Source organism: Ranitomeya variabilis, chromosome 6, assembly GCF_051348905.1.
Source record: "Ranitomeya variabilis isolate aRanVar5 chromosome 6, aRanVar5.hap1, whole genome shotgun sequence".
In the NCBI taxonomy this organism is placed as follows: domain Eukaryota; kingdom Metazoa; phylum Chordata; class Amphibia; order Anura; family Dendrobatidae; genus Ranitomeya; species Ranitomeya variabilis.
The window spans coordinates 43396715-43409017 of NC_135237.1; the positions used below are offsets into that span (position 1 = coordinate 43396715).

The 12303-nt window shown below is 37.6% G+C and overlaps 1 protein-coding gene across 1 annotated transcript in view; it reads right to left on the bottom strand.

Moving 5' to 3' along the window:
• SKIDA1 (SKI/DACH domain containing 1) overlaps window positions 1-12027 on the bottom strand; it is a 14508-nt gene extending 2481 nt beyond the window's left edge. Inside the window, exon 1 of the mRNA XM_077268339.1 lies at window positions 9600-12027. Coding sequence (XP_077124454.1) covers window positions 9600-11661 — 2062 coding nt within the window. The 5' untranslated portion in view covers window positions 11662-12027. The remainder of the gene's footprint in view (window positions 1-9599) is intronic.
• Window positions 12028-12303: the final 276 nt, after the last annotated feature.

Here is a 12303-nt window from a genome sequence, read left to right on the forward strand (position 1 = left end):
AGGAGAGCAGCCTGGGGGTGAGGTGTGTGCCCCTGCCCCCGCCATGTACACAGCCTACATAGAAAGAGCAGGGGGGGAGAAAACAAAATAAATATCCCCGTACAGACGCTGTCCTACAGCACTAACACATACAGTATGCAGGCTGCATTCACGTGTGTGGTGTGTGTGTGTGTGTAGTGTTTGTGATGGTGTGTATGTGGTGTGTGTATTTGGTGTGTATGTGTGGGGTGCATGTGGTGTAAGTGTGGTGTGTGTATGTGTGGTGCGTGCATATGTGTTGTGTGGTGTGTGTTGTGTGTATGTGCTGTATGTGCGATGTGTGCATGTGTTGTGTGTGGTGTGTGTGCTGTATGTGTGGTGTGTGCATATGTGTTGTGTGGTGTGTGTTGTGTATGTGTGTTGTGTGTATGTGTGGTGTGTGTGTGGTGTGTGTGCTGTATGTGTGATGTGTGCATATGTGTGGTGTGTGTGTGTGCTGTATGTGTGGTGTGTGCATATGTATTGTGTGTGGTGTGTATGTGTGGTGTGTGGTGTGTATGTGTGTTGTGTGTGGTGTGTACGTTTGGTGTGTATAAGTGTTGTGTATGTGTGTGGTGTGTATGTGTTATGTGTGGTGTGTATGTGTGGTGTATATGTGTGGTGTGTGTGTATGTGTGGTGTGTATGTATGTGTTATGTGTGGTGTGTATGTGTGCTGTGTATGTGTGGTGTGTGTGTGTTATGTGTGTTGTGTATTGTGTATGTGTGTTGCATCAGTAAACTTTTAGCTGCAGTCATATAGAAATCTGCACATCGTAATATCAAAAAGAGTTGTGCCAATAATCTGTACAATGTCGCAAGTGTGATGTAAGCATGTCACCCCCACTCCCTTTACAATCAATAACACCATGAAGCCGTTTCTGGGGGCAGTGACACACCACGAGTTCATCTCCGTTCTCCTCCTCTTATAATTAAACACGTGGTTGTGCGTTATATAGGGGCTGTATATGGCAGTCCTCGCATATGGCGCAGGCTCCAGTTATCTATCTACTTTCCTCATCGATCTACAGCTCTTCTATAGGCGCCTCCTCACGTCTATATATCTGACCCCATCCTGGTCTCTCATTAGCTCCATACATTAATATTTCCTGTACTTTATATAACTCCATATTACTCTGATGTGGTCAGACTCTATTCCAACCACCATCTATGAAGAAAGCAGCCGAATGTCGCCTCTACTGCTTCCAAAATGTTTCTTATTGTGTGATGAAAATAAAACGGTTCTTGATAAACTTCTGTGAGATATTTACAAATAATAAAGTGTAAATATTTACCATTTTTCGCTAAATAAACAGAACACTGCCCGCTCCGCCTGCACAGCGCCGGTGTGGAGACAATGGGGGAGCTCCGACCTCCCCTCCGTGGAATTTTTGCGAGCGGAATAAACCTCCATAGTAAATTCATAAAAGTCGCAGCTGCCACTGTCGCATCTGTACAAGCTGCAGGCGCAATTATCAGTGAGGACTGCGCCTCCAGATTGTGCAAAAAAAATAAAAAACTAACTAAAAATCGCTATTTATTCTCTGTGGGGTTTTTTGTTCCCCTTTAAAATCGCAGGACTCAAGCCCAATCCTATTAACCCGTGCCTGCACTCAAGCAGAGATATAAGATACTGCATCACTTTAATTAATTAATGTGGTTTCCTCTCTGCGCCAGACTTGTACAAGTGTTGAACATTCTATAATTTCACATATCAATGTATATGTTTCAGAGATTTTTATGGATTTGCAATAGGAATAGCGCATCATCCCTTGGACATTAGGGAAAATCACACTCCCTGATCCCAGATACTCAATTCCTCCTCATTTTTGTGCTTTTTACCTTAATATTAAAGATACAAAAAAAAGTACCATATTAATGATTGCAGCAAATTATCTCTGCATTTCTGATTAAGACACAAGGTGTTATGTCTTTGTATCTGTCTATAGGATACAATGTAGCTTTTAAACGTTCCTTAAAATTTGCAACCAGCTCCAAATGTAGGGGAAAAGGAGACATGGGAAATACATGCTGGTTATATGATATATTTTGTGTGCTAAGTTTATCATTCTCACACAGATCTGTGTAGGGTATGCTGGGTTGTCTGAAACCTTTGTCTACTTGATATCATATATAAAATATTATAAAACTAATCACATTATTAAATATCATATGTTACCATTTAAAATTAGTCTATGAACTTGTCTTGTTTCATGTTTTTTTGGGGGGGATTCTGAGGAATGAATTATAGCCATGGACAATAATCAGAGCAATATAAAACAAAATAATAATAAACAGTAATAATAGTATTAATATTATGACTAATAATAAAATAATAATATTATGAAAACTAATAATAATAGTACTAATATTACAAAAAAATAAATAAAAAAGTAGACTATAGAAAAATGTATGGGTAATCTTCAACCTTTCACCTTTATATGATTATTCCTGTTACTGGATTTATTTAAATTGTGAATGATTGACTCCAGAAAACCTGATATGCATCAGTAATGAAAAGTATGCTAAAATTCTGTGTATATTGGTGATAGTTTACCCAGTTTTTATATACTATATTTTTTATCCTTTTATTATTATTATTATCAGCAGCAGTCTACTATTAGACTATATGGCCAAGATTTACATGCTATATAAAATGCAGTATTCTAATCAAATAATTGATTATATAAATTTAAATAAAAAAAATAAAATATAAATACATAATAAAACAACATCCTGTGACATATAATTTATTTTAGACTTATTTGATGCCAGCCCTGAAGCATTGTAGGTGGATTTGTTTTGTTTAACAGTAAAAGCAATATGGTTTATTTTTAAAAGCATTTCTTACTGGAGAAACTCCCCTACAATGTTTGAAAACTGCAAAGGAAATCAGTGGATATTAGAAAACAATTATGGGTGACCCCAAGTAAGGTGAGGGATGAGGCCTTCCCCAAATAAACCAAGCGGGAAATCTTAGGGGAAAATCACATTCAGCCTGATGGAAACATCCTGTTTGAAGGGAAGTCAGGCCCACCAGAGTCCATGCATGGTCTGCAAGTGCAAACCAGAGGTTAACCCCTGCTCTGCCAGATAAGACCATGCATATCTGAGTGCAGAAGGGTAATCATTACACTCTTAGTATTGATCATTGTTCTCAGGATGGTTTATTTTCTTTTGTCTGAGCCTACATTCTCTTTTTTTGTTGTTGTTGCTGGAGAGCGGATAAAAGCACAGAATTGCAATTTGGATGTGTATCTCCATAAAGAAGTAGTGGGAGGATGGGTGCACAATAGATGGTTAATAGTTAACACAAATTCTTAAAAGCATGTACCTTGAACTTACTAATCAGGCTTCTAAGAAGGTTTTAGGATTGTGTATAGCCAGTTTATATCATATATTCTGAAATATAATTAAACCCTCTTCTAATTACTCTGTTTATGCATATACAGTATATGTAATGCCTATTTTCTTATATATATATATATATATATATACATTTATACTTTGTGTGTATGTATGTGAGGTAGGTAGATAGATAGGTAGATTTGCCATAAATACATATATATATATATATATATATATATATATATATATATATATATATATATATATACACATTCACGTCATTTTGTGTATATGCACATGATCTATATATACATATAGATAGAGTTATATAGCTATATATATATATATTATATATAAATATATATATATATACCTCATGTGCATGTACACACAGTAAAAAAATAACATATATATAGTAAAATAGACATATATATATATGTATAAACTTGAGAAAGGTTAATTTATAGATAGATAGATAATAGATAGATGATAGATAGAAAGATGATAGATAGATGATAGATATGAGATAGATAGATACATAGATAGATGATAGATAGATAGAAAGATGATAGATAGATAGATATAGATAGATAGAAGATAGATAGATGATAGATGTGAGATAGATACATAGATAGGTAGATGATATATACATAGATAGATAGATAGATAGATAGATAGATAGATAGATAGATAGATAGATAGATAGGTAGATGATATATACATAGATAGATACATAGATAGATAGATAGATAGATAGATAGATAGATAGATAGATAGATAGATAGATATCACTTTCCCCAGGCCCATGTTTGGTGGAGGAGCCTGCAGTGGTTTGACAATACCTGCTGACTATGGGTAAATTCCTCACTTCTAATTAAGACTCTCCTTTGTTATGATTTAGTGGGAGTGATGATGTCCTGTTTTCACTACTTTATTATGTTCATAATTGCACAAAGTTGCCAATTCCCTGCAGTGATTTTTTTTTATTATTACATATTTTACTAGCTCTCTAGTATGTAAACATACCTCTGGCTGTGGGTGTTTGGCTTTTAATAATGTGCTTGCATTTTTTTATTACAGCGGATGGTTTGGACTGATGAAGGTAATATCCGAGATGATCTTGACAGACAGGCTTTGTTGCTTGGATTCATCCCCAGCACACAATGACCCAACCTTTCATTCACCATTGCTCTTGTCCATAGCCCAATTAAGTGATTAACATCCACTGTAATGAGGCCCAATCCTTCTGTCCTGTCTCTTTTGGTAAACTTCATGATTTTTTATTATGTTCTATACATTAATTAAATTGAAAAACTAGAAAATAAAAAAAATGCATATATCTTTTGATAGAATTCCTTTACCATGACCTATTTTGCAATGTGATCAATTCCATTGCCTCTCTCTGTGTTTTGTTATTGGGCCACTCCACCAACTGACTTGAGGTTCATCCATAATGGAGCTTCTGTGTTTTGACACGGGGCATTTTAATTTCCAGAAGGGTGAATCCCCCTCATAAAAGTCAGGCAGGGGTCACTAGTTCACACATATGTAATCTCATTTTTTAAAGCATTTCCAGAGTGGTCATTTAATGGCCTTTGACTATAGCAGAGTCCACGTTGGCCTATAAACTCATTCACACCCAACAATGGGGATTTTCTCAACAATTAACAAGGAACAACATAATAAAGCTATTTAGAAAGGCATCCCTATTTACTGGAAATTAGGTCCCTTTTAAAGCACCAGTGCCTAATTTCACACACTTTACAACCTCACTTTGAACGTGCATAAACAAACTTTTGGTGAACTGTTTGTCCTGTTACAGTGTTACCACCAAATGCAATGTTATAACTTTGTTTTTTTTGTTTTTGTTTTTTTTTTTTCAATCACAAAATGGCCTTTAATCTTGGACATCATAGTAAATCCACTACCACACTATAGGTCTTTTGTTCGCATTTTCATTTTCTTTTTTCATATTTTAAATAAAATATTATTTAATTGATGCTGATAGGCTGAACACATTAAATTATAGACAGATTTCCAGAGCCTTGTATCAGGTTAAATTCAAGATGTGTCTTGTTTGATTGCTGAACCAGGTCCAAAAAAAAAACAGATTGGAAACTCAATATGTGCATCAGCCGTCCAAGGGATATGGACCAATTATACTAAAAATGCAAAAACATGGAACAAATAAGACATTCCTGTGTGAACATGCTCTAATAATATATATATACATATATATACATATACTGTATAAATATATTTATATATAAATTTGACATCACAATATATATATATATATATACACATATATATTATTGTGAAATCATCAATATACTTGCACCCCCCTTTCTTACAATATTAGGTTACACAATATACTTGCACCCCCAACCCCTTTATTACAATATTAGGTTACACTTTATAATTGTTTTGTTGTCAATCTATACAACTATTCCTGTATCCTGTACAATAGTTGGGAATATTTATTTGGACTCTTGTAACCTCTTCAATAATGGACAAACACCCACAAATTCCATATTTGACAAATTAAATAATCTATTTTTGTGATATGGCCTTTACAGTATTTAGGATAGAGGCAATATTCCAGATCTGAATCCATGATTCCCTTTGGCCACATGTTTTTCTGCAGGTCCATACATTGTAATAAGGTTTGCACTGAATCAGCTATTTTTGTATACAGCTTGTCATAGGATTCCTGTATCAGTAATATAGATCACACCACAGGCCAGGCTGCAAAAAATGCACATAATACAGTGGTATGTGAAGGAACAGGATATTAGACCTTCTCATAGGATATATGGGAGAGCAGGCAGCATTCCAGGCCAGGATTCTGTTGTTTTCCTTTTGAATGACTGGTGGGGAAGGGAAGATGGGGCAGGGGAAGGGATGTGTGCCCTGCAGCGGACACTCAGCCTGTCATCCCCCCCAACCCCTATTGTGAACTTCCATGCAAAACAACTCAGGCCTTTTAAAGCTGGTGCTTATGAGGCCGCCTGATCATGAAAAAAAAGGAGAGAGGCCTAGACTAAGGAAATTATAGATGAGATGCAAAAATCTACCATCTGATTATTATCTGTGCAAGTCCAGGATCAAATAACACAACACCGAGCCCCCTGTATCTGTCAATAGATGGAAAAACAAACATTTTAAATATATTGTGTTGACATTCCTAGAAGATGTCTTGAAGAATAGCCCTGCCTGTATAAGTATCCTCTTACAGTCTGCTTTTTTTTTTTTAATGTAGAAAATCCCACCTGTGGCTGGGCAGATATTTGGAAACTACAGGTCCCAGCATGCTAAATGGTTTTCAAACACAGACCAAGAGTTCCACTTTTAACATACAGTTAATCACCTTAATAATGATGTCATGGATGTAGACACTTTTTTATTGTTTTAGTATATGCAAAAAGTGTGGCTTTCTATCAAATTAATTAAAACATAAGTAATCATCTGGACATATATTTTTTCAACAAAACAAATTAATATTATAAATATTTTATATATTTTTGTTTTCTTTGGCAAATCCATTGTTGGCATTTGAAGCCTAACTAATCTTGGTAAAGTCAATATATAGCAAATATGTGAACTGCACAGATGAGAGACTTTAATTGATGGATAACAATGCACAATGTTCAGAGATGACGCCAATGATGTGCCATAATATAGGAACAAGTGACTTGTCTCCAAAAATCTCTTAACATGCCACCTGCACTATCTCCCCTTTAATCTTATCTGTAAACTTTGAAATCCCCAGATGATTGCACTTTCATTTTTTTTATTATTTCTTGATCACTAAATTAAGTTCTGCCTATCTCACTTTGCACAAATATTGGGGATGGCACAAGGCCAATTTTGCCCAAACATTGTTGAGTTAAGACACTTAAGACAATTAAAAAAATGCATAAACTCAATAAGTCATAGTGATTTCTTGATGCAATTATTTTGGAGAATTATTATTATTGTTGATTTGTATTTTAGTGAATATAATGAGGAAATAACTTTTTTTTTCCAAGTTGGATGGATTCTAATCAAGTTTCAGGAAATAAGTTATTCTGGAGCTCTGTGGTCGAAGACACGTGGTTAGTGTAAGGTGACACCCGTTAAAGCCTGCCTAAAATATTCCCAGACAAAGGAGACTAAAAGAACATGAGTGTGCAGCCATAATGTTAAAAAAAGGCCATAGTTTAAAAAAAAAAGTTACACTGGAAATATTGATCTATGGAGCACTCTTTAATATAAAGACAATAAAACTGTGTCATTGAAACATCTAAATTCAGAAATACCTTCCAGTAGAAAATGCATGAACACCATCTTTTTTTTTTTTCAGATTTTCTCTGTATTTTTTTTTTTTAGGCCTTGTACAATTACACAGAATATACAAGTCCTTAAGTGTGTAAAATGTATTGTTTGTTGCAAACTCCTGTATAAAACAAAAACACTGCTTCATGATTATATACACTTTTTTTAATGCACACTATTTAGACCTCCCTTAAAAAAAAAAAAAAATATAGCATTTTTCCAGAAATGCTTAGCAACACCTCAGTCAATAAGACTCAATCATAATTAAAAAAAAATATATATATATAAAAAATGTTCAAGATGTATTAAATTGTGTTCTTTCAAGGAAACAGTGTTTTTTTTTCTTTTTCCTTTTAATTAAAATGAAGGTGAAACATGCTCAACAGTGCAAATGTCAATTATTTTTTTTGATTTACTGCTGTCAACACAACATTACACAAGGAAAAGAATACACCAATGGGTCTCTACAATATTTACTAAACTCAGTTTATAAGTGCAAGTGTAGAGAACTGACTGTGATTGTCATTTGCAGAAATTCTCCAGGCTTTGTATTGACCATTCAAGTTTTTCTTTGTTTGTTTTTTTTTTTTAAGCTACAATGAATAATGCAGTTTATCACAGGGTTTAATAACTGGGGGCCTCTACCAAGAAATATATTTATATAAAAAAAAATCACAATATCATCACAGCACTCACTCTGTCACATTTATAATATGACTCTCTTCATCTGCACAGTCCATGTGGGATTCTTTCATTTTGTGAGAATGTCATTCTTCTCTCAAGTCATATCACAATGTGACTGTAGGTGAGTGACACAGAAAGAGAAGAGAGCCCTTTGGGTAAAATTGGGATTTCACTACACACTGAATGATTGTGCACGTAAAAAGACATCATTTAACAAAATACAATGACATATTTATTTTTCACTAGTTATTGAGGCAGCTTATTCTCCCAAGGCCTAAGTTAAATCTAAGGCCCAAGATTATTCCAGTCCATAAAAAAAAAAATGAGTTAAGTGCAACTGCTCTTGTTTAAAAAAAAAACAAAAAAAAAACACAAAAAATACACCCTCTCACCCAAACGGTAATGTAAAATCTGCCACTTCTAATTATTTATGGGTGACCCATATTGTGCAACAAATTACACAGTCATACTTCAGCTTTAGTGCAGAAAATGCAAATGGATCATATTCTGGTTTCTTTTATTACACTGAAATGCTTTTGACATTTTTTTTTTGTTGTTGTTGCAGATGAACTGAGGTACCGGGTGCTTTGTTTTAAAAAAAAAAAATAATAATATTATGTAAAAAAAAAATAATAATAATAAAATAAAAATACAAAAAGAAATAAGATACAACTTCCATTCAAGGCCAGGGTTAATGCAATTCTTTCAGCACTGAGTAGTCTGCGGAATGTAACCAAGTGAAAAAAAATTCCATATTGCAAATGAAAATAGCATCCAATTTCCTTCTCCAGGAGATGTCAGGGCAAATAAATCCAAATTAATAATAATAATAATTAATAATAATATAATATATAAAACAAAAAAACAGGCTGATACAACCATTTGTTTTAAAAAAATAATAGATTTCCCCCATAACCAAAAGAAACAAAAAAAAATGTTATGATTGAAATGTCCTGAATTTGTGACTAGGAGGGAGAGGTACTGGAGAACCACCCAACTGCCATTTCCAAATAGGATGGGCCTTGTGGGGTGGGTAAGAATCCTTTGTGCTGTTTAAGGAGTAGGCAGGGACTAAATCTCCGTCTTTGCCAATAATCAATGACGGTGGACTGGGGAAATTTGCCATGAAATTAAAAGGTCTTTTTACTGTAGAAGCTACATTGTTGGCTAACCTTTTGCGTCTATTGGTCACTGTCAAACCATCCAGTGTCCCTTCATAAAATTCACTTTTACCTGGGGGTCTTGGGCTCCTTGCAGATTTCAGATTGGGCTTGCAGGGGGTGGTCTGTAAAATAGATCTTTTTCCTAGCACCAGTGTCCTGTAATTTTTCCTGACCTTAGCACCATATTTGTAATCTCCATCCTCAGGCTTGTTGGGTGTAGTATCTAAAGTGCATGGAGGGTCCTCCTCACTTGGAGTCCTTGTATCTCCAGAAGTGGTTGGCTGTTTGTTATCAGTGCACACAGAGTCCTGCTTGGCTTCTACTGAAGCCCCCTCGGTTATATCCTCACTCCTATCACTATCAAGCTCATCCTTAGCAACATTGCACTCAAAGTTTAGCTTATGCAGGCTATGGTATTCTTCATGACCACTACTGTCCTCAATTTTAATTTTTACATTGTGCGTAAAGGCTAGATCAGTGCATAAATCCACTCCACTATTATTAGGATTCTGCTCAGAGTTTTCAGGCAAATCCACTGTTCCTGGTGATCTGTCCCCCTTTTCAGTGGTTGCTGCAGGCACACAACATAAGGAGCTGCTGGGGGATGTGGTGTTCTTTTGCACACCTAGTGGGAGAGTTGATTGCTTGCTCTCCCAGTTTATCCTTTGTTGTGGTGGAAATACATTGTTTTTCTTTGGGCTAGGTGAAGAGCCCCCCTGTGTAACGCAGTTAATTGCCGGGTCACTTCTTTTAGCATTGCAAGAGAAAGCAGAAAGAGGGAGATGGATCCCAGAGGCTTTATCAGGAAGGGAGCCCCCCACACCAGGGGCACAATTTAGATTCCCAGGACTCGTGAAATCATGGTGACTCCAATCCTGGCTTTCAGATTTAATCTCACAGTGAGCTGTCTTACCAGAACTAGGGCTGGGAGACCTGGGGAACTGACACAGGAGGTTTGACTGGGACATGTGAGCAGGGCTGGAAAAACTAGTTCTCCTGAACCGTATGCTTTCCACTGAGACCTGGCTGGACGCAGAGCTGCTGTCTGACTCAGAGGAGCTGTCCTCATCAGAGCTCAGATCACTGGAGTCAGACAGGCTTCCCTCCTCCTCCTCCTCTTCCTCCTCATCATCATCGGAGGACACAGAGTTGCTGCTGCTGGAGAAACTAGAACCAAAATCCGAGTCATTGGCAGCAGAACTGGACTCTGAGTCGCTGCTGTATCCCTCCTGCAAGGCGTCCAGGTGCTGGGAGCAGAAGCCATTGACCAGGTGGATCCTCTCCAGGCACACAGGGGTTCCTTTGGATCTGTAGGGTTTGGGTAAAAAAAAGAACCTCCTGCTGCTGGTGCTGCTGCTGCTGCTGCTGTGGAATGATGAGTCCTTGTCTGCTGAAGACCTTTTCCTTTTGTATCTGTAAGTCACTGAGCTGCCTAGCTTGGGTTGGGCAATGGCTGGTTGGTAGTAGTAGGCAGGGTGCTTGCTGCACAGCACGCCCCTGAAGTAGGGCAGGCTGGAGTGGAAAGCTGCTACACATTCTCCGGGGATCTGGGGAGTTTCATAGTTTCCAGGGGTTTTGCAAGGAGATCTTGCTATTTGTGGGTAGCTGTGACCAGTGTATTTACTTAGAAAGTGAGGTAGATCAGCAGCCGGTAGAAGGTCTGGATCTCTGGTTGCAAAGGCTTTTCTCTTTATTGGCTTGGTAGATTCATTGAGACCCAGCCAAACTTTGTTCTCCTTCCAAAGACTGCTGTAAGGGTCGGGGGATGGGGGCTCTTTTGTTGACAGGGGCCTGCTTATCCTCCTCCTTTTTGTCTTGAGGACCCTTTCCGTCTTGCAGGAGGTGTACAGGGCTTCCACGTCCTCTCTGGAGATCAGAGTGCATTTGGCTGCATGGAAAGCTATAGAGTTGATGGCCTTGAGCTTCCTCAGCTCCTCCAAGTCACAGTGGTGCTTCTTCACTTGTAGATGATCCATGCGCTTGTGCACTGTGGTTCTTGGGATGTTCTTCAGGAGATCTGTAAAAACCTGAGACAGGGCGAACATCTGCTTGCCTTTGATGATCAGGTATCCAAGCCTGACTCCATCCACCACTTCAAAGCCAGACTCCAGATCACCCATTGCTTGGGTCATGGTATCCCCAGCATTTGGCAAAGGCGAGGTGGTAGTGGTGGTGGTGGCAGATCCAGAGAGGGCTGATGCTTGCAAGTCTCAAGGCATCCTGCTTGAAGGAAGGAGAAAGCCTGGTTCTTGCCCTATAAAGTCTATAGGACTAGTCACATGTACAGCTGTAGATCCAGGCAGAGAGAGATAGGCAGGTCCTAGAGCCATAGAGGGGACTGGCAGCTCTCCATTGTTCCAGGCTGCAGCTCCCAATACCTGAGTCCTCAGTGCAGCCCCCCGGTGCATGAGAGCCCCCGGAATAGTGGAATGTGCTCTTCTCTCTGCTGCTGCTGCACTATAGTGAGCCGTCCGGAGACACCTTCATCCATTAATTCCCCTGCAGCCGACGCTGATTGGACACTCCTGACAGGTGATGCAATAAAAATTGATATTCCACCCCTTCCCCCAAAAAATCTCCGGCTAATTAGCATACTCTTATCCTGCACCTCCCCTTCTAAAGGAAATAAGGCTGCATTTTACTATATAAATCTTTCCATACGATCAGCCTGCACTCTGCCCCCATAGTCGGGGCTTTTTTTTATTTTGTCCTTTTAATTTTTTTTTTACTTTTAAGGTAGAACAGAAATTTCCATTTTCTATTACATGTGCTAT